Source organism: Anser brachyrhynchus (assembly GCF_964034855.1).
Source record: "Anser brachyrhynchus genome assembly, chromosome: 4".
Taxonomy (NCBI): Eukaryota; Metazoa; Chordata; class Aves; order Anseriformes; family Anatidae; genus Anser; species Anser brachyrhynchus.
Window position 1 is genome coordinate 54,776,526 of NC_137698.1, and position 25,323 is coordinate 54,801,848.

Consider the following 25,323-nt stretch of genomic DNA (forward strand, 5'->3'; position numbering starts at 1 on the left):
CCCCGTGCATTCAAATACGTGCATGATAGGTGAGCTGATAGGATTCATGTTATAATGCTTACAAGCAAGGTTAAGATTAGCTTGTTTTCCAACAGAAAAAATGCAAAGTCAGGAGATGGATACTGATTTAAAATATTAATTAATCTGGTTGGTGGGAGTTTTGTGAGCTTATACCAACTAAATACCATTTATACTCCCTTCCCTATATAGATAAGTGAGATTGAAGGATGGACCTGGTTTTGGCAGAATCTCCTAGATTTTAACCCCAGATTTGAGACTGGTTCTTTCTACAGTCTTGGGCAAACCGCTGTATTTCCATGCTGTGGCTCCCCTGCCTGGAGAGCAGCGCCTGCTTCTCTGCAGCCTTCTCACAACTAACAAGTTAACGTTTGCAGAGAGGAATTCTGAGGATAAAAGACATGAACTAGGTTTGGGCTGCAGCAGTACTGGGTCCAGGATCCGGGCTGCAGGTGTGTTTGTGCAGTGCCTAACACACCGTGGCCACGGTGTTGTGGATAAACAAGTCTAAAAAGTTGGAGCAGACTGCACGCAATCACCATTTGGATTTGTAGCGTGAGTAGAGCAGATACTCTTTCTGTTCACTCCTGGCAGCCACCACAATGATGTTTCTTTTTCCAGTCCTTGCCATCCTCCGAATTTCTCTCTCCAGCTTGGAGACTTGTAATTTTTGAGCTGTTCTCTCTATACCCTTTGAATCCCCTATTCCTTTTCTCTGTTGACCAGTGTCTGAATCTGTAGTATAAGGGCATCTCCAAGTTTGCATGCCCACATTAAGCCACTCTGAGGACAAGAACAAATCGTTACCAAGAACCTTCTGATACAAGCTGACAGCACTTTCTCCACAGACTCCATCCCTCACAGACTGTCGTTGAGAGTAAGACGCTTCTTCCGTGCAGGGATGTCCTGAGTTTGCTGGCTGTGTGCTTCTTGGCTGGAGCTTTGGACCAAGCTTTACTTGGGCAAAAAAGAGACAGGAAAGGAATAGGAAATGGCACGGCCCAGGTGGAGGCCCTTCCTAGAGCCAAGCTGAGTGGGGCCGTGAGCTGCCGGCGCTGTGCTCCTGCTGTTTGCCTTCCCTGCAGGCCGCCCTTTCCCCGGATTTGGTCGGCTCCCAAGGCATGCCCCGCTCCCTCTGCTCCCGCCGGCCGGTTATGCTTGCTGCTTGCCAGACTGGCGAATCCATCATCTCGAGCGTGTTTTGGTTTGGTTCCTCCTCTTGACCGCTCGAGAAGGTGTGTTGTTTGCTTTGCCTAAGTGCTTCTGGGGCCTAATGTCCCGTTGTTATGTACAGACCATTTCTGCTGTCATGAATCATGTTTTACCACCCCTTTGCCTTTGCTTCTGCACCAGGCTTTTTTCTTCCAAGCAAACACATTTGAGTTCCGTGTTTGCGGCCAAAACAGCGTGCGCCAGGCATTGAGCACGAGCTTCTCGCTCCAGGAGCCGCAGACCATTTCTCTTCAAGCATAAATGGGCCCGGTGCAGCCTTAAAATAATTTTTCCAGACACATATGAAGAAAAAGATTTTGCTGAAAACTTTGTGCCGTCAAGCAAAATATGCCCTTCTCTTATCTTATCTGTTGTGAGTAACTCAAGCTATTTGCACAACGCCTTGTGCTAGGAAGGAGTTGTTTGTACATGTTTCACTCCCTTTTCTGCAAGTTTTGAATTTTGAATGAAATCTTTCTGTTCAAATGCCCCCCCCAACCCTCACCCCACCCGCGACGATGTCGAAGTTTCTTTTGCCTATTCTTCCCTTAAGGTTTGGCCCAGCCCTCCCAAAATCCATTCGTTTCAGACGGTTTCCCATTAATTTTCAAGCCACCGTTGAGAGCTCTCGGCGTCTGGCAGCGCTCACATCCCCTTTCCCTTCTGTCCCACCCACTCGGCCTCGGCCTGAGAGCCCTTAACAAATGACTCCCAAGGAATTTACATGGCTAGCGCCGGCTGACCAATAAAGCAATGCACAAACTCTATAACCGGGTCGCGCAGCTCGTGCGATTAGGAAGGAAGGCTGCTCCGGCGAAGGCACGAGCCCTCCTAACTCGTCGCGGTTGGATCGCGGGACCGGGGCGGTAAGGGAAATGCTGCTTGCTCCATAAGGGCTTTCCGCACGGTTTTCCTTCAGCAGGTTGTTGGGACCAAATGTGTGTCAGCGGCAAGGTATCGGAGTGGGGTTTTTCCCTCCTTTGGACAGGCTTAAAGGGTTGTATGAGAAGGAAGCAACTCCTGAGCTGGAGCTGTGAGCTTAGTTTATGAATAACTACCAGAATCTACATGGCAACTCACACAGCAAATGTCAGAACCGTAAAAAGTAAAATAATGATATGTCAGACAGAAGAAAACAAATCAAATCAGGTTCCGGAGAGGTCCTTTCTATTAATTTAAATTACTGAAGTGAAAGATAGCCATTTACAGCTGTCATATGCTTTGTTTTCAATGGGATTGTCTCTGCCGTCGTCCTTTTGTGCTGACTGTTATTTTGTTCTGTACTTATTCGAGAGATTGACACCAAAATGGAGCTTTAGAAGTGGGTTATCAGCATTAAGTAGAGAATTTGGGGCAGATAAATTGAAGGTGGCTAAGAAGTTTGAACAAGCAGAATATGTATGCAAGTATTATTAATACATGTGAATTTATGTAACTCATTCTGTGTACTGATAACATTTTAGAAGAACAAGGTTCTGATATTATTCTATTCACATTCTACCGAAGTAGCATGTGAAACTTTTAAGGCTGGTCTGTGACATAGGACACGTGACGTTAATCTGTTCATCCTTATTTATTTATTTGCTCATTTATTGCTTTATTGGCGTCACTGCTGATAACAACAGCAGAGTTTGAACTTAAACCTGGAAAAAAAAGCACTTGACTCTATTTTTTTTTAAAGAAACGGAAACAGTAAGGTTCAGGTGTGCTCCAGCTTAAACCAATGGCAAAATCTTTCATTCACATGAGGACCAGCCATGGTGCAAATTGCTCCACCACACTTTGCACACCCAAGCCTGCCATGGGTGAGCTGGCACTCAGAGTGTGCAAGGGATGTCACAGGAAAACTTTACTGTCCTCCCTTGCATCTTTTCCAGTCATATACTTGCAGTTGAACTCCAAAGGCCTTTACACTCAGCACAATCTATGGTGACCCATGTTGGTGTTGGCTGATGATGTTGGTGTTGGCTGATGATGTTGATCCTAAGACCTTGCCAGGTGTCTGAAAGAGTTGAGAGAGATTTTTAATTAAATTAAGCTAACCCTGTTAATCTAACAGGCCTGCTGAACTTGTCCTTTTTGCTCATCCAGACAAGTCTACCAAAAGTTTGTTGCAATGTTGTTGGTTTGATTATTTTTCCATGGGTTTCTCATTAGCTCTGTACTGTATAACTGAGATTAGATAACATGTTGGATAAAAATATGTAAAGTTAACGAAGGAGGAGGCATTTTGCTAGTCTGTTTAATCATTTCTATTCAATTTTGTATTCCAGTTACAATCTTTGCTGAAGAATCGATAATGAAACAGATGATTTTTGTCTTCGTTCTTCAGCCTTTAATTTGAAAAAAAAAAAAAAGAACAAAACAAACAAACAAAAAAACATACAGTTAAGGTCAGCAGAAGGTGAATTTCAAATGACGTGTCTCAAATCCCATTCTTTTTCTGAAATGCATGGCAATTTCTTTTCCAAACCATGGGTATTTGCAACAGAGGTATAATTTCAGTTGATTTAAATTGTTTTGAATTAACTCAGAATAGCAAGGGTGCCTCCTGAGAGAGTCCCTGCCTTGGTTAAACATTTTTTTTTAATTTATAATATTAACCCTGGGCACGGGTAACGAGTACTGGAAATCTCTTCCTTGTACTTGTAAACCTTGTTTCTCAATTTCAACCCAAGGTTCAAAGGTTTGCACAAACTTCTTAGATCAGAGGTCAGGTACAAATTGCTGCACTTTGCAGCTCCATTCTGCCGATATGACAGAATTTCACAGCAAAGACGATTGCCTTTCATCCCCCTCTCCTCTGCACACGGGCAACGCCAGGCAGTTAAAAGCGTGATATGTACAAGCCAGCCATTGGTACCTGGGTTTAATAAATAACTAACTAGGTTTCAGTGGTGCAAGGTGCATATTATAAAAGGGGTCAAATGTCAGTGCACAAAGAAAAAAAAAAAAACATGGCAGTCACTGACTAAGCCAAATGCTTTGAGTTTAATGTACCTTTGGTGGCGAATGTTCACATCCAGCTCTGTGGTTTGCTCCATGCTGATTTTCATTTCTGTGACCGGAGGGGAAGGGAACAAGTTGGGCCACTTTCAGCTTTCCTTTAAATCACTGCTGAAATCCGAGTGGCAGGCTGGGCCCCCCTCTTGTTGCGGCATTCACGTGGTAAACACAAAACTGTGAGAACACAGCAATAAAAATAGCACAAAAGATTAGTGCGAACTGAAAAGTCTTAAGCTATTTAATTGTTATAAAATCAACTAAGCGAGTAGACTTTGTATGAACAAGCCGTGTGTGCTGTGTTTCGTTCTGGGATCTCTGCAGGAGCTGGATGAAAAAAAAAGCAGATCAGAAAAGCTGAAAATGGAACTGCAGTTTACAAAACTTTTTAGGTGTTCTCGCTTGCATTGTAGAGTGGAACATGTTGCAGTGATGCTAGCGTAGGTAGATACACAGACAGGCAGACAGAGACAGACAGTGTTCTACATTTTAGTAACCAAAAAAAATAACAACTATGCACATACCTATCCCTACACCTCAGAGTTCAGGAAAGCATTACACAGACATTTGAAGTGAGTGAATGACTTGGATCACTCTCTTTTATAGACAGATAGACAGATATATATAGGTTTTTTTCTCCTTAGAGACAAGTGGAATAGGCAAATGTATCTGTCCTGTACAACAATTAACAGGTGGTTCTACTTTTGTTTTTGCTTTTCAGCTGTCAAAGATCCCTTTTACTGTCTTTCTGACAGCAAAATCTCACAAGTTCATAGTCCACACAAGGTGAAACACTTCTTCCTTTCAAAGCAGACAGTTGGCGAGGAGGACACACTTACCTGTACCAGAATCTCTGCAGAGAACGCTGGTTAATTGCTTTCATGGTAAACAGACTCGGCAAAAAGTTTCCCATCAAGTCTAGCTCATCTACTATAGGAAACACTTGTTATATATGAAGTGATTATGTTGCACTTTATTTATAAGTCACGTATATTCCTGTTTGACAGTAGTAATAATAGGCTTTGTGGACTAAATTGAAATATGGGAATCTGGGGTGAAGGGAAGGGTTGTGTTTCCTGATTCGGAAAGCTGATAATAGTCATTACACAACCTATCTCTCATCTTCTCAGCTTTCCTCAACATGTGGCTTCAATATCTTGCAGGATAGTAACTTCAGGCTTAGCCAGCAACCGGTCCTATTGAAATATCTGAGAGTTGTATAATTGTTTAGAGTTGGACTGGCTGAAAGACAGAGCTGGGGCAAACTATACAACACACAGGTTACACAACTTGTTGGGACAAAGTTCTGAATGACTTGCAGCAAAGTGTATTATACAATACAGGAGGAGACTGGGTTTCACTTACCCGAACTTTCTTCAGAAGTGGCTTAAACTGAGAGGGTTGACTTTGCACAGCAGTAGATCACTCAGGGAACATGTGCTTCATTGCCAGAATGCATATTGCAGAAACAGGGAAAATAAAAACTGTTTTGGTAAGAAGCTGTAGATATTGGTAGTGCTCTGGCATATTAGTAACTTTCTTTTTCATCAGCATTGCTTCATTCTTGCCTTGGAGAAACTATATATATATGAACAGACTTTGTGCTTGAGATCATAGAAAAGCAATGGCATTAAGCACAGCCCAGGGTCAGGAAATTTTTCTCATTTTATTATTTGGGTTATCATTATTAAAACTTAGATTCTTCTGCTTGAATACTACTTTTGCAGTTTTTAGGCCAGGAGGTCAGATGGCTGAGGGGCCTTCATCCTGTGAATGTTCACAGTTGGGCTTAGATAGTTCTGATAGGTAATGCAAGTGGAACCTCTGACAGCCTTTGCAGGATCGCTCTCCAAATTAAATATGCCTTAGAAGGATGCACAAAGAGTTGGTAACCAAATAGACAAGAATCTGGCACAATACAAGCTTATTTTGTAGGGGAATCATAATTTCAGTTCCATTTGTTTATTGTGTATAAAATTTCTGTGACATAAGATTAATATGACCACAGAAAGTGGTATAATATGACTAAGAGAATAAGGTCTGTCATAGTTACTGTTCTTAATGATGGTGATGGAAACAAGAAGTTTAACCTTCAAATCCTACTCTGAAGTTGTAGCCAATTGTTGACTCTACAAATTCAGTGTTCAACTCTCTCACTAACATTGAAGTTTTAATCTGGGAAATTCCAGCATGTTAGCTTAGAGAATAATTTCAGGTGTTTTCCACTTAAGGAGCAAGAAATTAAATAACAGACTTACAATAACTGTATAATAATCATTTTTAACCAAATACATTGCCTTTGATTGGTGCCTGGGGGATATAAACAGCCCCTGCAAGACTTTTAAGGCAGGGTTTTCAGCAGTACTCACCAGTATCTTAAATATAACCCTATGGAAGCCATTAGAGTCCTACAAATGACATCAGGGGGAGTAGTGCTAGATGCTGAGTATTCTTGGAAATATCACCCTTAATTTTTTATTTCTTTTAATTGTGTTCCTTTTTGGATGTTCCAATAAGAAACATGACCGGCCACAAAATAAATAAATAAATAAACAAATAAATACATAAATAAATAAAATGAAGCCAACAGCTTTTAGCATGTTTTAAATGAAACCAAACACTGCTCACATGCTTGGGCCACTTAGGACAAATTTAAACAACTGAGAATAGTGCATGGACCCCTGCTCTCCTGTAGCTCCATGCTGAAAATGGCTTCTCACTCCCAGAAGATTAACCCGCTCCATGACAGGAAAACACATACTGGCCGGAATACAGAGTTTAAGCTTGAAATACAAACTCTTCCACTGAAATCAGTGGCTAGACCCCTCCTGATAAGAACCAGATCAGGATCCCTGGTGTCACCACTAGCAGAAGTGGGAAAGTCAGCAGCTAGTCTAAGGATTTAGTAGGTCAGAAAATCCAACTGTCCTGGAAAACTTCATGTGTGTGAAGGAAAAGCTCAGTCCAGAGGATGTCCTCAAAACATATTAAGCATCTCTTCTCTTCCAACAGAACCATTCCTCATATAATCACAAAGTCTCTACTATTTTCTGGTGTTGGACTTTGCTACTGTACCCTAATCCTCCCTGGCCTTACTTCTCCCCATGCCAATCTCTAGAAGAGAGATGCTGACGAGACCATCTGACTTGGCTCAGAGGTGTCAGTCACTTCTGTCGCCTCCCTGGCTCCTCTGTCTCTGCAGAGACCTCCAAAGCTCTGTAAACCTCTGTTCAGCCAGTTTTCTTCCCTTGTTTTCTCTCTCTGCCGTGAGTGCAGCACTTCTCCTGGGCAGAGAGCCGCTGCTGTACCTGTTCGTGTCTGAGCATACAAGGGAGGTGATGCGGTGCAGCAAACGCTGCTGCATGTGCATCTCCTCGGGTCCCGCACGGCACCGGAGCCGAAAGGTGCCTCCCTGGTGACCCCAGCATGACTTGGGCATGTCTGATTGCCGCAACGCAGGCACACACGTAACTGTGGGAATGCGCAGCGCTGTAGCAGTGCCAACGGCAGGATAACTCACACGGCAGACGTGTCCTTGTCAATACCTGGCACGGGGCTGATCCACGAGATTACTCTCCCAAGCTGCTCACCGCAAGCTGCTCATCAAGTGAACCACTTTCTCCAGAGTTCTGCCTAAGTGACCCAGACTTGGAAAAGCCACCTTTTCAAAGCGTTTAAGCTAGCCTGGGGCAACTTTTTCACCCCACTCAGCTGCAGGTAAAGCAGTGTGTCTGACACACTGCAGACAGGTGTCATGGCCTGTTGGCCTCAAGCGTTTCTTTTTTTTTTACTAAACAAAGACTTTTTCCCTAGTGATCCTCCCCTTCCTGTAGGAATGACGTACAGAAAAGATCCCTGACCAAAAAGCCGTGCTGAAACGCTGCACTCCCTCTTGCACGACGCAGCACGAGATTCAGCTTCAGAGGTTTGCATTTTGTGAGCGACAGCAGGTAGGGATCCCAGCTCTGGGATCCAACTCCTGCTGCCCTCTGTTGAAAACCAAATTGAGGATTAGCGTTTGATGCTTTAAATGTAAATTAATTTGGAGTCAGGCACATGAAACAATATTTGAGCCACTACGTTATTTCTAATTGTTGGCCATTTCCTTTTGCTGTTCAGCTGGTAAATCTGTAAAGAGGCAAACTGTTCTCAGCAAGAGCATTTCTGTGGATACCCAATGTCTATCATAAAGTTACACAGTCGTTATTAGTAAGCTGTTGTTGTTGGTATGTGTATTTTATATAGGTAAGGTAATTAAAAAAGAGTCCACTTAAAAAATAAAGACCTTTAACTGCAGCAGTGCTTCTAGAGCTGCTACTGCAGGCCAGGAGCAAGATTACTGTTTGCCCTTATTGTTGCAACCAAAAAAAAGTAGGAAGGTCACATTTAAAACAGTAGCTGGTATTTCACTCTGTCAACCCAGTGTATTTAGTTAAAACGTTGGTGACTGACCTTCCCTCTGCAGCGGCAGGGGCTGCGGCTTGCAATGCAAAGCTGCGGCGGTTCCTGAGGCAAGCAGGCTGGCATGCTTCCGTGAGGGCACGCGGTGTAATCTCAGCGGGAATTTGTACAGTCCAAAGCTCCCAAAATTGGCATCAGGAGGGCGGCTGGCACAGAAGTCAGGGCTGTCCCCAGAGAGGGGTCTGGTGCAGTGCCTGCTGGTGGGGCGCAGGTGCCCCCGAGCATCCATGTGTATCTCTGTACCTTTTTCCTTCTCCCCAGCCTGCTTCTGGGGAAAGGTCTGCGTGGGATGCTCCACGCACTGCCTAGGCTGATTGCAGAGCAAATGTCAAAGTTGTCTGGAGCCCATGGGTGTCCCTGGGTGCTCCTGCTGCCTGCCGTGGGGCCAGCACCCATGCTGTGTGACTGCTGGCCTGCAGAAGGACACATGATGCCACCAAATCTATGCAAAACTGGAGGGATGAATTAAAGGAAACATGAGTAAAACCCTTTATAGGGAACAAGAGTGGCGTTGACAAGAGATTGCAGCCACAAGGACACCAGCTGTGGCCCTGTGTTTGCAAAAGCCTCTTTTATCATAGATGGATCAACAGAGGTGCAGGTGGATGCATAACTTCATGGGGCGATGCTGAGCACTGTACAAGACCAGAGATAAGATGCTATAGGGACTGCCTTTTTTTAAGGCAATCCTCTTTGCTTCAGCAAACAATGAAGCTTTCTGAGAAAGCAGGTGGGATCGCCTTACTTTGTACCATGCAACTATTTCAATTTTTGTATTTCTCTGTCTCCTCGGTACATAACTGTACCCTTTTTTGCGCCTGCCTACCGTGTCCCAGATGTAGAAATTACTCTCCTTGCTGCTCCTTGTATCTGCAGACCCAGAGTCATGTCTTTGAAGGCAGCTGGGTTTCTTCAGCCTCAACCCAGTAGCACAGGCCACCCTAGAGATGCAAAAGCCAACCCTTCTTAGCCATGGGAAAGAGAAAAAGCAATGGCAGAGAGAGGACAGCTCTTGCTCCCCGTGAGGGCAGGGGAGACGTTTTTCTTCCCCTCCCAGCAGCAGCCAGCTCTTCTGCAAGCCCTTGGGCATCGCCTTGCAGCTGAGGCCCCGAGCTACCTTCATCCTGGCACACGAGACACCAGCTCTCAGCCCCGCATTGTTGTTAATCAAGGCGTGGTGTTTTGATTTAATAAAAGGTCTGCCGTGGTGAATCAGCCTGCTCACAGTGTGCTTTAGGTCAGTCCCTGCCAATGTAGTAGGTTTCCCATTTGATAGTCTGACCTGTGAGGCAAAAAAAAGATAGGTTAAAAAGAAGGTAATTAACGTTTAGGGCAAGAACTATTTGCACATGCTTGATTGGCAGCAGGGATGGAGTTTCATAAGCAGGAGGAAGTGAAATTTGAATGGTTTTAGTGAAACGTGTACATCTGAGAGCTCACCTGCAAGTGAAAGAGAGGCCTTGAAGCAGAGACGCTGACCCAGAAGGCTTGCAGGTCTCTTGATATGCCGGCAGAAGTTAGCATCCATCTAATGGGGTGTTGAAAAATCCAGCAGACTTTACCTTTTTCTGAGAAAAAAAAAAAAAGTCAATCTTGTTCAGTCCGAATAATTAGTCATTTAAAACTTGTTCATCTCCAAAGTACAACCTTTCTGATCAGAAATTAATATTTATGCCTGTCTCTCTTTTATGAATCTCTGCCATGGAGATCAGGTGTACTTTCCTTTTCGGAGGCGAGAAACCAAGCTGTTACATTTCACAAGACACTGCATTTTAATGTAAAACTTCTGCCTCTGCTCTTGGCACTGATCACACCTCAGGGATGTGCTGGATATTAAGACCACTGGACTCACAGTGTTAGCTCCTGGGCCTTGTACACCTCCGGATGCATGGTAGCAAGTTTTCATGACTAGGTTACTGGGGACTGAAAGAAGGCATTGGTAGTGTTGAACACTTCAGAAACAGGTAATTTTGAAAACAGTTTTCTTGAGAATGATTGCCTTTCCACGTGGACAGGTTAGGCTGTGCCGGCAGTCCTTCAGTAAGGCAGTAACAACAGGAGGAGGGAGCTCTCAGACCAGACATCCTGCATTTCTTCTCATCAAAATGGGCGATATCTGAGCCTTGTGAAGCTGTTGATTGTGTCACCCGGCAGTGACTGCTATCAGGTGCATATTTAGCTACATCAAATAGGCCTTCACGGGCTGTGAAGCTGCACAGAAAAAATAAATGCATTTGATCATGAATCTTGATTCCCAATAAATTACAGAATGATAAAAGGCATTTTAGGTTCATGATGATTTTTTTTACTACAATATGGTAATGTTTGCAGGTAAGGTGGCCATCAGCTCTGAGCAGCAGCTTCAGGTACAGCTTCTGATATTAGAAATCATCTTAGTGAGGCTGGGAGACCTGGTGCAATGCAAAGTGTTGGAGAACAAGCCAGTTCACGGACAGCCACTGGTGGCCCCAACCGAATCATACCAGCTGGTTTTGTTGGGCAGGGGAGGCTTTGTTCCATCTCTCTTCTCTCCCAGTGACCATCTGCAGCTTTCTAGGCTGTAGTCCCAGAGCCTGAGCCCTGCAGATATCAGAATACAGAGACTTTTATTTTGTAAGCTGACCTAAAACTGATGGTAATGACTCATTTTTAAACTTACCTAAACCTGGGACAATAAGTAATTCACTTGCCAACAGCTGGCCCATGTAAAGGTAATGATTATTCCCCAGTAAAGTGTCTGTTTAACAAGTTTAACATCTTTAGGAACAAATTGTCAAGAGAAAAATGAAAACGTTTTTCTCCACTTTAATTTCTTCTAGTGATGTCAAATAATTCCCAGAAGTAAAATTGAAACGTCTGACTCTGACACATTAAAAAGGGGGAACATTTCAATCTCAGAGAAACAGTTTTATAAACAACAATTTAAACCAAGAAGTTATCAAAACCGATGCACAGCCATGAAAGAGCTGGCTCTGAAAGAAATTATGTTTTCTGAAGCAAAAATACTGCCTGGGCATCACTGTCACTATTAGTGCCCCTCCACCTTCTCTGCCTCCCCCTCTACTCTCCATTTTTGAAATGAAAATGGCTGCACCACGCCAGAAGCACCAGTGTGGAATAGTTATGGCCCAAGCACACCAGCAAGATATGGCCCTTCCCCAGACCAAGGCTCAGAATATGATTTCCTAATCCCAAATGCATTTGAGACCTACCTGCCTGGTAACCAATGTGCCAAAAATGTTCAAACATTGCAATAAATGGTAAGTATCAGAGTCTTCATGGGTCTGTGACTACTACACAGAATAAATAAGTCTGGCTGAAGCTTTGTCCTTTACTGGAAAACAAACGGACAAACACAGACTGTGAGAGGTGGGGGGTTGCAGAGTTTCCTGCAGGAGCCAGTGCCCCATGACAGTTCCACCAACAAAACGGTCATAAATGCAAATCATGGCTAATTAATCAGAGATGATGCAAAGGCTGATGGAGTTGTAAATAGCAATGAGGAGAGACAGTAGGTAGTGTGGCACTCAGTAGGTAGGATCTACTTAAAAGGTAGGTGGGATATGGCCAAGCACATATGGCCTTGGTTAGACAGAGAAGTGGGGAGAAGACAGAAGGGTGGTCTTCATCCCTGTGTACAGCAAGAGTGAAAAAGGGCTGAAAGTCTAGAGAACTGTGGAAAGAGACACAAAAATGGTTCTGAATGGAAAATGACTGATTGTGAAGGAATTAAAGAGTTCAGCCAGCAAGTTACTAAAAAGAAGACAGAGTTGTGGCTTGATGACACCACTTAAGCATTGCAGGGTAAAAACAGAGGTATTGAAATACTCTTTACTCAGAAAGGTTTAATGTAATGCTAACTGGAAGTAAAAGGCAGACAAATCTCTTGAGAAACAGCATACACTTGCCTGTCAGAGGCAATGATTAACAAACAACCCATAAAGGGAAGTGCTAGGGTTTGCAGCAATTTGATGCCTTAAAATCAAGGATTTCCCGGATGTCCTTCTGGAAGATGTGATTTACTCAAATAAATGTTATAGGACTCAATGTGCCGATAATAATAAAACGTAATGGTCCATGTCATCCACAATCACTCATATTAAATGGTCTGATGGTCATTTCCAGCTTTAAAAGTCAGTAAATTAACGACTCTGAGTCCCAAAGTGTCTTCTTTTAATTGTGCTCAGAGAGGGATCCCACTGCCTTGCAGTTGTAGTAGGTGGCATTTTCAACCTCCTCCTGTATTTCTGCATTTCCTGCCCTCTGTCTGGGTTTGAATGAAGATAGAGATTTCAGAGATTTACCTTTCCATTGCTGGCTCGCAGAGCTGTACTGGCCGATTGCTCTCAAGAACGCTGTCCGTAATAAAGGAGTGATTCTCCTCAGCTTTTCTGAAGCCCTGGTGTAACAAGGAAAGAGACCAACACACCAGACACTATACCACAAGCAGCAGGCTACTCGGAAGCTTGCCAGATTGCACTTCTCACAAGAGAATGAGAATCGTTTCCCCATGATGCTAAAGTGTATTTATTATTTCCCACTTGACTGTTCCTGTGAAGGCCTAGAGGAGCCGGGGGTGGTACTGAATGGGCGCTTCTCACGCATTTGTTTGATGTGGCTCTTTCAGCTGCTTTTCTGCAGCCTTATTCCCTGTTTGAAAAAATGAGCTTGCAGAACAACTGCAGGAGGCCAGAAGAGACGGGTGGCATTCTGGTGGTAGCTAACACCTTCTAACGAGTGTCCCGCTTCTTCCTTTGTCCAGGTTTTATCGGGTTTTGAATGAGTTTGACATCATGACCGCTGAGGACTCCACTGCAAGGATGAGCAACGATTCCTCCAACGTGGCTGCCACGAAAGTCCCCGAAGGCGTAGCCGGTGCGCCCAACGAGGCGGCTCTGCTGGCGCTGATGGAGCGCACCGGATACAGCATGATCCAGGAGAACGGGCAACGCAAGTACGGTGGCCCTCCTCCCGGCTGGGAGGGCCTGCACCCTCCTCGCGGCTGCGAAGTCTTCGTGGGCAAAATCCCCCGCGACGTCTACGAAGACGAGCTCGTCCCCGTGTTCGAGTCCGTCGGCCGCATCTACGAAATGCGCCTGATGATGGACTTTGACGGGAAGAACCGCGGCTACGCCTTCGTGATGTACACGCAGAAGCACGAGGCGAAGCGAGCCGTCAGGGAACTGAACAACTACGAGATCCGCCCTGGCAGGCTGCTGGGTGTGTGCTGCAGCGTGGACAACTGCCGGCTCTTCATCGGAGGCATTCCCAAAATGAAGAAGAGAGAGGAGATTCTGGAGGAGATCGCCAAGGTGACGGAAGGCGTGCTGGATGTCATCGTGTACGCGAGCGCTGCAGACAAGATGAAGAACAGAGGCTTCGCCTTTGTGGAGTACGAGAGCCACCGAGCGGCAGCGATGGCCAGGAGGAAGCTCATGCCGGGAAGGATCCAGCTGTGGGGACACCAAATTGCCGTTGACTGGGCAGAACCAGAGATCGACGTGGATGAAGATGTCATGGAGACTGTTAAAATCCTCTATGTGAGGAACTTAATGATTGAGACCACAGAGGACACCATTAAAAAGGTCTTTGGGCAGTTTAACCCCGGCTGTGTAGAGCGGGTGAAAAAAATACGTGATTATGCCTTTGTGCACTTTACAACCAGGGAAGATGCCATCCATGCCATGAACAACCTCAATGGTGTGGAACTGGAAGGCTCGTGCCTGGAGGTTACCTTGGCCAAGCCGGTGGACAAGGAGCAGTACACTCGCTACCAGAAAGCAGCGAAAGGAGGGGCCGCAGCAACACCCGAAGTAGCTCAGCAACCTAATTATGTTTACTCTTGTGATCCGTACACACTAGCGTATTATGGATATCCGTACAATGCCCTGATCGGGCCCAACAGAGATTACTTTGTGAAAGGTTAGTAAGCACAATTAGGGGAAGTGATGGGCAGGCTTGATCTCAGGCTGGCGTGACCCAAGGTCTGCCTGAGCCAAAGGACAGCTGGTGCTTGGCACTTTTTTCTTAAACACTCTTTTGTAAGTCTTTTTATCATATGCATGTTCCATCTCACTTAAAGTTATGACTATGCAGAGTGTGTTTATCTAGAGATAATTGCTGAAGTACATGCCAGTTTGAAGGAGGCATCAAAACTACGCTAAAAGAATGAGCGAACAGACCAAGTGTGGGGTGAAGAAGAGAGAGATCTGGTTTTTATGAGCATTGTACTGTCTGGGTAAATGGACAGTCCGAGGACTTCAGCTTCTGATGCCTCCTTCTGAACAGCTGCATCCTGAGTATTAGAGATCATGACAAAGGATGCTCCCTCTGCCTTCTCCTAGAGATGTGGGTCTGGTGAGAGCCACATGGCAGACCTGGTCATCCAAAGGGAAGGGTGTCGGGAAAAGCCTGTTGGAAACTCTCCAGGTGTCATCTGCCCTCTGCGTTAATATGACAGCAAGGGCTGTGTCCTTCATAAAGTCTGTTAAGAACTATTAGCAAAAGGAATAACATGAGTGCAGGACAATTCTTTTATTATGTATGCTTTAATTAGTTATGGATTACAACCATTAAAAATTAACTGAAAATCAGTTATTCATAAAAAAAAATAAAAATAGCAGCTATAACTGGTGTAATAATTACAATTATCCTGTACTTACAGGAATTATAGTTTCCTGAAACTTAATGTGCATTTCCATATAACGGGCAGTTTAGCATGAATGTATTATTTAGGCACCCATGTAAAACAATAAATATTTTTAACTCTAGCTGATCAAGAATTACAGCCTCAGCTCAATTTCCAGATCTGCACTTGTAATGAACCACAGATGAGCTAAGCAACAGTCTAAATGTTTAATTAGGCCATCACAGAGCACATTAATACCACAATGTCCAAAGTACCGTTTTAAAGTGTGCGGTGCTGCTAAGATAAATAGAGGCAGTACTGTTGGAGATGTGTAATATTCACATACATGGAAAGAAAGCAAAAGGCTCTATTTAAAAATATATTCAGTGGTGGAATAAAGCTTCTTAAAGGCCAGGTACAGCTTTGGGCCACCACTACATGGTCCCATTGCTGAGAGGCTGTCTCCTCTGAAGGACAGCTGAGAGCAGAAGCTGTTTCCACTACACAGAAATTACCCCTGGCGGAGCCTCTCTCTCCCTGATGACTGTGTTACACTCATAAAACTGGCCACAAGAGTTGCATCACCATAAACAAGCCATTAATTTACAGTCAGAAAGATCAAGAGCAAAACCTCCATAGTCTTGCTAGGCGCATCTAAGGCCAAACTCTTCTATTTTCATACGCAAAGTCACTAAGATCAAACTGACAGCAGCAGCCTCATTTCTAAGCACGTGCCTCCTGGTTTCGCAAAGTCTGAGGCTGTTCGCACTCCCCACGATGCTGCTACTGTCTGTTGTTCACCATCCTCTTCTATGTTTTTATCCTAAGCAGGCAGCATACGAGGCAGAGGGCGAGGTGCAGCTGGCAACAGAGCCCCCGGCCCCCGGGGCTCCTACCTGGGGGGGTACTCCGCTGGACGTGGCATATACAGCAGATACCATGAAGGCAAAGGAAAACAGCAGGAAAAAGGATACGAGCTGGTACCCAACCTGGAATTACCTGCCGTCAACCCAGTGGCCATTAAGCCTGGTGCAGGTTAGTGTGAGCAGTTGGGTTGACTATGTCTGTGGGACAGGGGGTGGACACAAAGGTGGCCGGAGAGCTCCTGTTCTGAGACCACGGTCCAAGACCAGCCCATGTGGTGGTGGAGATGGTCCCATGTCTGGCTCTTGCTGGGCTTCCTGCAAGCAAGCAGTAGGACAGCAGACAAGAGCATCTGGGAGCTCTTCAGTCCAAAGGAAAAAATAACTGAAGCTGCATCCACCTTTCCTGTCCCCTTTTGCACCTCCTCAGGAGGAAGCAGACTTTCCCCTTTGTCTAGTCTTGTACACTAGAACATGGTGACTAAGAGCAACCTTCCTGTCCCCAAATTTCTTAACTGTTAATTTCACCCTGGGCAACTGCCATCCCAAATTTCCAGCCAGGCCGGAACTCTCCCCTGCTCAGTTCTTATTTCTCCAGTTCCATGAATTTGGGAAAAGGACCTGGGGCTTTCCCATGTCAGGAAAGTCCCTGGTTAAGGAGAGCTTCTCCATCACCATCAGCAGTGTGAGCAATGCGGGTGTCCTGCCCACAGCCACCAAGCAACCTACAGCAGACCTCTGAGCTCTGCTGAGCTGCAGAGAGCCAGCCTAAGGGCCAGGGCAGGGTTCGCCTCTTTCTGCCACATCCTCAGCTGAATATCCAGCCTTTTATTTATTTATTTTTTTTTAAGCAGCCTAAGGAAGAGGTGAGGGTGAGAGGGGCAAGCTCTCTTGTACAAGTCCTCTGATTTTCTCTCCACTCCTCTCCCCATGCAAATTTTAATTGCAGACCTAAACAGTGTTGAATACTAAAGTTGCAGTGGTTTACCAGGACAAGTTTCATAATGTCAGTGTAAACTACAACCTGCATCTAATGAAAACCATGAAGAGTTCTTCGCAACAGCTGCATTAAATAATGTGAGAAGAGGTCTAGGGAAGGAGGAATGCTGTTAAAAGATTAGGATCGTTTCCAAAGGAAGATCTGAGGCTTCCTGAGAAAACTACCCACTCACAAAAAGAAAATATTACTACTATGCATGTTTGTAAAGATACTTCAGGAATTCCAGGTATTACTAAAGGATGCTTGAAAAGTGTTTTTGAAACACATGCTTGATTTTATCCTAGTATTTATTAGTGGTGTCTGTGTAATTAATTCAGCTACCAAACAAAACCTGAATCTCAAGTCTAAATGTTTCTACACTTGAAACATGTTCAGATTCAGATCTCTTTATCTGGTCTTCCCATCTCACGTGGTTCCAGCACAAGCCGTGAGCACAGAAGCACTTGGTCTCTTTTCCCCAACCAGACCAGCTGATCTGGTAAGAGGAACTACGTGTGAGACTTACCTCTGTTATCAAAAGGAAATTACTCTGAAATCACACTACCAGAATGGAGAAGTAGAGAGGAACAGACTCTGCAAAGTTTCCCTCCATTTAGAAATATCTTAAAGCTCAATTCTTTACAAATGATTAGGAAACTTTTGAGACCTCACGCCAATACCCCAGCTGCCTGTTTCTGCTTTTCTGCCAGAAGTTACTGCAGAATGGGGCATGTGAGCTTTCTGCCTTTTCTTCAGTGGGACATTATCCAGGTTATTTAAAGCACTGATAAAATTTGGGTTTGGCTGACCAGGTGTAACTGATGTAGAAGGAAGACTGGAAAAGGTCACAGGCAGAAGTCTCTGCTTGAGACAATGGGAGATCACCAGAGGTGGAAACATCTCTGCCTGAAAGATATATGATCAGATCCCTTGTTGAAGTCTCTGTGATCAAAACGAGAATACTGCTTGCTGGGACCTGTCCTGCCCACAGGCAGAATTGCACACTTCCATATTGCTAAGTTTCATCCCAGTGGAACAAAACCGTGTACTAATTTGGCTTCATTTCTGACTTAATGGCTGCCCCTCTCATAGTTGCCAACATCACCTCTTAGTCCATCATTTATTACTTACCCCATTTTCCTTACGAATACCCTTCCTCCTGAAAGGCTTCAGAGCTGAAGGCTGAACAGCACATTATGAGGCAACGATGGAATTACAAATCTGGTTATTGGGAATGTCTAGCAAAGCACATTTCTTCCCTAAGCAGTGCTGCGAAGCTCCCCTAAAAGCACAGGCATACTCACTGCCTCTGAACACACAGTTATTCTGATCAGAGCATTTTCCCTTCATCTGTAAGACCTTAGCTCTAATTATTTGGCATTGTCAAATTTTGGCTTGAGGAGCATTCTCTTAAAAGTAATTTCTTTTTCAGTGCCATTAAACAAACTGATGCTGTACCAGAAAGATGGGTTAAAATGTATTTAGCCAAGTTAGTCCTGGGAAATGTATAATAGTAAATCAGGTGGTATTTCACAGGGTTGGCTAAAGGACAGGATATAGACTGGGCCAGTTACTGCCTGCAAGTTCTGTAGTACAAACTTCACCTTTCTTTCCTGAAGTAACCACACATCCCTCAATCTCAGCAGCTGGAGCAGGAAGCTTTTTGGGGCAGTAGATACTACCACCCATCTCTGTGCTGAGGCCACATTCTTCACCAGCGAGAGGATGGTGATGGTCAGAAGTGGCTGTGTAAATCCAGGGCAGCGTTCTGGCCCTAGGACACCCATGCCAAGGGGACAAGTACAGGGCAGAGCAGGCAGCACCAAGCCCATCACCATGCTCCTGAGCATCGGTGGTGGTGCTCCGACCTGCAGGGAGGGTAGAGGTGCTCCAGGTCCCTCACTGGCACATGGGGCTACCTGTCCTGATGAGAGGAGCATGGGAGAGCTGGCATAGCCAGGAGGGAGGGCTGTGTGCTCTTTGAGATGAGGCTCTGGAGACCCTCTCCCAACACACCTGATGTCTCTGGTCTCTCCTAGTGGCCATCCCTGCAATCAGTGCCCAGTACTCCATGTTTCAGGCTGCACCACCAGCCAAGATGATGGAAGATGGCAAGATCCACACAGTTGAGCACATCATCAACCCTATTGCCGTCCAGCAGGACCCAGCCAGTGCAGCAGCTGCTGCAGCAGCCGCAGCCGCAGCTGTAATACCGGCTGTGTCAACGCCTCCCCCCTTCCAGGTGAGTTCAGGGTCATCCCAGTACAGCTCAGGGCTGATTTCTGCTTCTGTTATTTTGCCCTTTTTGCCCAGGATGTACAGAGAAATTTGTCTCATGTAACTTGAGACTTTCATTTGGAGCTTATATCTGGCAGCTGAGCTACACCTTCCTTTACATGAAAATCTTCCTTGTTAACCTGACCCAAACCATTCCCTGTATAAAAGGAGAGAAACAGGCACCCCAAAAGTGCTGCTTATTTGACCTTAGACATTTGCACATTGGACAGTTGCTTTCTCTCTATGGGGGACCCAAATCTGGTAGGGAGGGGACAGCCCCCAGGAGGACATCTTTCACCCAAGAGGGTAGGCATTGTCTATCCTCCTGTTATAATCTCCTCTTCTAGGGGGTTTGCAGTTCACCAGGTGGAAATGAGATACTACAGCAACTGAAGCTGCAAAGACTTATAAAACACTTTTTCACACAGATGGGAATGGAACTCCCCCCCTTACCTGTGCAGCATCCAGATTTTGTTCTCTAGCCCCACTGACCTTTACATCTCCCTGTGTGGACATGTCCAGGTAGCATTGCATGGGTAACCCCAGAAGCCTGCTAGCCTCAATGCTCACTGCCCAAGCCCTATAAGCTCACCATCCTGCAGTGCTGTCCTCCATGGGGCACCTGTGGCAGTGAGCAGGTGGCCCAGGCCGCTGTCCACCTGAAATATTCTTGTGGGAGAGCAGAGCACACAGGTGAGGGAGACGCCTGGTGGTATGTCATCCCGCTTGCCCCAGCTCAGGGTCAGGACCCCATCTCTAAGTTCTGGTCTTGTGTCATGATTGCCTCTAAAATACTGAAAGGACACATGGACAGGAAAGTGAAACATTTTCTGCTTGGTGCAGCCTGTGCAGATAATGCCAGTCTGACCTTGACATTTTTCTTTCTTAGGGTATGAAGGGGTAAAGGGTATAAGGGTATATAAATATAAAGGTATATTATAAGGGTAGAAGAACATTAGAATATATCCAAAAGATGGTGAAGGGTCTGTAGGAGAAGACGTATGAAGAGTGGCTGAGGCCCCTTGGTTTGCTCAGCCCAGAGCAGAGCAGGCCGAGGGGAGGCCTCATGGCGGCCTGCAGCTCCCTCACGAGGGGAGCGGAGGGGCAGGCGCTGAGCTCTGCTCTCTGGGGACAGCGACAGGACCTGAGGGAATGGCATGGGGCTGGGACAGGGGAGGGTCAGGCTGGGGGTTAGGGAAAGGTTCTGCACCCAGAGGGTGCTCAGGCACTGGGACAGGCTGCCCAGGGTCATGGCACCAAGCCATGGGTGGTCAAGAAGCGTGTGGACAGTGCTCTTAGATTGGACTGAGGCTGCTCTGTGTGAAGTCAGGAGTTGGACTGGGTGACCCTCACGGGTCCCCTCCAACTCAGGACTTTCTACAACTCTGATTCCAGGGCCGCCCCATAACGCCGGTGTACACCATGGCCCCCAACGTGCAGAGGATCCCCGCCGCGGGCATTTACGGGACAAGTTACGTGCCCTTTGCGGCGCCTGCCGCAGCAACGGCGACGATAGCCACGCTACAGAAGAACGCGGCCGCCGCTGCCGCCGCCGCTGCTGCTGCCTATGGAGGATATGCCGGCTACATGCCTCCGGCGTTCCCGGCTGCCACCATCCAGGTGCCCATCCACGACGTCTACCAGACGTACTGAGACTGTCGGCACGGAGGGCGGCAGAGAAACAAACACTGAAGGAACACTTTACTATTTATGAAGAACGTGCCTGCTGCAAAACAGTAATGCCTGGACTCTGTAAACTGATGCAGAACCTGCAAGTGAAGAATGTCACGGAAAAAAACGTGTTTGAAATGTTTTCTACGCTTGAAGTTTTCACTAACTTTTTTAGGCTATTTTTAAAATTTAACACGCCTGTATTCATACATTTCTAAATGACCTCAATGCATTGAGCCCATCGCTTATGTGCATTTATACGCATCATAGTGGGGTTGCATAGGGTCTTTTTTTTTTTAGCAGTTATATTTTCAATATATTTGTGGTATGAAGGTTATTTTTTAGTAACTTCTGCACTCCAGAGATGTCTATTTTGTAGTGCCTTTAATAATATATCAGCTATATATTAAAAAGCACACCTGAGCAGCTAGGGAAAGTTTAAACAATATATTTTGAAGAATATATTCAATATTTAAAGAATACGTACCTTAGATTTTTTTTTAAGAAAATAAAAAACAACAAGTATCTTATTTAAAAATGTTATACTGGAAAGTGCAATTTGAAAAATGTACAAGACCTCTGCATTTTTGTGCTGGCATTAATACAATCTGTTATCATTTGAAATCAAAAGTACTAATATCGTCTTTTTGGAAAGAAAAGAAAAAAAAAAGCCTCCTCACACAGATCTCTTCACAGTGTGATTAGCAGGCTTAGAATAAGCAAAGGAAAGGCTCTGAGTTTTCCTTAAGAACTGGATTTTCTATTTATTGAAGCTACCTGTAGTTCAGCCTTGGAGCACATGCAGAAACGAGCACCTGATATTTTGTGCAAGGTGTCTTGACTTCAGTCTTCATCCAGTATAAAACCTAGGCTCTTTTTGAATGCTCTTTGTTTTATTCTTTGAAGTAAATGCTGTAGTGACTGAGAATGTACGCTGTTGTAGGCAAGAGCACGCCTGCTCCTGCCAGCAGGACGCGCAGCGCTGCTTACCCATAGCTTCATCATGTTCTGTGAGAAATTTCCGAGGTACTAGGGGTGGTAGTGATACTGGAATTAATACAGCAGGGCTGGCATCCCTCCCAGCCTCCCTTCCACACTCGACTCCAGTTCTCCGCACCTGGAGTTACACATGCACATCAGGGATGGGAGGGATCGGACCTGATGATTTTAAGATGTAAAGCTTGTAAATATACATTTTAAAAGTCATTTTATGTTGCAAATTTACATGGTATGTGGTTTGCCACAAAACAAAGGCAGTTTATTTCGATGTTATAAAAAAAAGTTTGTTTTATTAAGAAGTAAATATATTATTGCAGTGTTTTGTGGCCTGTTTAAAGGCTTTTATTTAGTAGTGCAGTGAATGTAAAGTATAGTAAAATGTTAAAGAAATATCTTGCCCATTTGATGAAGAATGTCAGCTCTGCAGACACAACTCCAGTGAAAGGAAGTGTGAAGCAGGGACTGAGTAAACCATTTTGCTTTGCTTTTTATGGTATAAATACCAACTGAAGGGGTTTCATATAAAGTATATTTTGACAACTGAACCACTTCCAGATCACCTCCAGCTCAGTAAAGTGACCTTCTTATGCATATTTTTCTTGCCTCAAAATTGAGCGGTTGTTTTTTAGGTGCTCTTACTCAGCAAAGCTGAGCTCTATTTAAAACTGTCCAACTTCTATCAGAAGCACTGTGAGGAAGTTAACCATTAAGTCGGACTCTGCCCCTCTGTGCCCCTTCCCCGGAGGCTTTTATTGTCTGTCCCAGAGCTTTTGGAAACGCAACCCTTAGCCCCAAAACCTGAAGGCCCTGCCTGTTTTTAGGGTGAGAGGAGGTGAAGCGGGCAAGGCCTTCCCGGAAGACCCTGGTGGGGGTGCTCAAAAAGTGCTGGGGGCTCCCGCTAAGGCCTTGTACAGCTCAACACTAAATGCCACCATGGGTTGCAGCACATCTCAATGGCCTCCAGGCACAGTGGGCTCTGCGGTCCCCTTTCCAGCCCCTCCACCACAACCACGGCCAACTCAGAGGAGGGATGAAGGGTGGTGGCCCTCCCACCCACCCTCTCCCCGCTGGTTCCTGTTGCTTGCAGCAGGGACAGAAAGGAACCCAAAGAGGGTGAGCCCCCAGGCCACCACACCAAGGCAGGAGTAGGCAGGACGTGGGGGCCGCAGCCTCCCGCCCCCATCTTTTCCGCTTGCTTCTGAACCATTTCATGTACACTACTACTGAGGTAAGTCTGATAACTTGAAATGTGAACATCTTTAGGTTAAGAACAAACTATTCAAAGAAATATATATATATATATATTAAAAAAAAGAAAAAAGAAAAAAAAAACTAGCGTGCCTTATTCTTGAAAGAGCTGATATTTTAGGTGTTTTATTGTATCTCTGTTTTCTGTACTGTCGGAAGCCTCTGAGTTTATTTAGTTCTTGCTCTATTTACGGTACATTTCTAGGATGTAGTGAATAAAGCATTCTTTAAAAACAGCGTCTGATATTTCTTTGTAACATCCCACTGCCAGGTGAAGCCTGACGCTGCATAGGCTTCCTGGTGGGCAACGTGCTCCCTCCCAGCTGGGGAGGGGGTGCTTGGGGCAGGAGGGTGGCGGGGTGCCACAGCCTGCATCCTCGTGGGCTCCTCGGGGAGGGGAGATGGGCTGGAGGACAGGGCCCATCCCAACATGTGTATGGGGCACCTCACCATTCTTCCAGCAGCCTCGGATCAGCCCAAAACTCTTTTCATGTCCAGTTTAGAGTCCATGCCTAGATGTGAATGGAAGAGACGAAGATGGTGTCTCCCCATGCTTTCCATTCACCAGCTGCACAAAACCCCTGTAACCCCACTGTGCTCCCAGAAGTGCTGGGAGCTGGCACTGAAGTGCCCTGTTGAGAGAAAACGGCACATCGTTATCATCTCAGCACGCCTCAGCCTTCAAAAGCAGTCCTTTCAGGCACAGATAGGTAGGCTGCACCTCTCGGCGGCACTGCAGTCCTCCGGAATACCTGTTTGCTTTCTTGCCCTAAGTCCATCTGAAGAAAATTTGCTGCAGATACCAAGTCTTGGGAGAAGAGCAGTGTGAGGGAGCAGAGTTAAACCCTGAGGCAAAGCAGAAGGAAGGCAGAGGTGACTAAAGCAGGCATTATTAGCTTTAGTGAATAATCCCAACGAGAAGGAGACCAGAACAAATATTGCACTTCCTTCCATGTCCTCATTGGGAAGCAAAAGTATCTACAACTTCCTCTCTTTAACCATCTTTTCCCACAGTGCCATCAGGTCAAGGCATTTCATGATAACATGCCTTGGATTTACTGGAAGATACTAATCATGAAAGGTTTCCCTGTTTTTTTTTTCTCTCCATTTGTTTGTGTGTGTGTTAGAAAATTGAAAGGTTTTGGAAGAGTAGGATTTGGGGGTGGGAGACAGTATCCTAATTTCACCTGTTTTCCTTGCAGATTTGGTTTAGGGAGTCTGCATGCCCCAGCAAAAATCCCCAGAACCAGGTCACTGTGTCTTGTTCAGGGAATGGATAATCACAATGCTACAAGCAGCTTTCAAGGAGGTGTAGTCACATTAGGACTTTACCTGTCAGGCAAACCACCAAGTTACACAGGAAGACTACTGTTTTCCCTGCAGTTCCTTGCTGACCTTACCACTCCCTAGAGGTCCACCTCCATCTGGAGATGAGAAAGACACAAACCACAGCCCTTACAGTTGTTCAGAGCTAAGACATAAACTCCACAGACATCAGCTTTTTTCAAGTGAGATGAAGAATTGTGCCACGCTAAAATGTTTTAGTGGAATTTTCCTCTTTCCCTTTATCCATGCTACCCTAAATTAAAATGAATCTACACAGCATGCTCTGGCTCTTTCTAAACAGACACTTCACAAGAGAATTTGTTATTTTCCTAGATTGCTGGTTTCTTATTTCAGTGTTGTAAGATCGTAATTAATGATTAACCCATCATAAGGTTCAAATATGCAAGTCATTCTCAGGATATTAACATAAACAAAGCCAGAGAAATGCAACTGTACTTTTAAGATGACCTTGCTGCCTCAGGAATGTCAGGAGCTCTACCAAGGCCTTGGGCATCGTGACAACTCAGAACATTGCCAAGTTGATCCCATTCCCTCTCTGACCATATTTCTTGATGGTCTTGAAGAGCAGACGTGCCCTTCTCTGGTTGGTATCAACTTAAAGTGCTAAAAGCAGCTTT

The 25,323-nt window shown here is 45.3% G+C and overlaps 1 protein-coding gene across 11 annotated transcripts in view; it reads left to right on the forward strand.

Moving 5' to 3' along the window:
- RBM47 (RNA binding motif protein 47) overlaps window positions 1-23,593 on the forward strand; it is a 77,329-nt gene extending 53,736 nt beyond the window's left edge. For 6 of the 11 annotated variants that reach the window (XM_080589366.1, XM_080589367.1, XM_080589372.1 and 3 more), the window contains 4 exons: window positions 13,457-14,616; window positions 16,151-16,357; window positions 19,204-19,406; window positions 20,837-23,593. In XM_080589366.1, the coding sequence (XP_080445492.1) occupies window positions 13,457-14,616; window positions 16,151-16,357; window positions 19,204-19,406; window positions 20,837-21,094 (1,828 nt within the window). In that variant the 3' untranslated portion in view covers window positions 21,095-23,593. Of the gene's footprint in view, window positions 1-1,928; window positions 2,097-13,456; window positions 14,617-16,150; window positions 16,358-19,203; window positions 19,407-20,836 lie in introns of those variants that run through there. The other 5 variants (XM_080589368.1, XM_080589363.1, XM_080589364.1 and 2 more) reach the window with 3 other exon arrangements.
- Window positions 23,594-25,323: the final 1,730 nt, after the last annotated feature.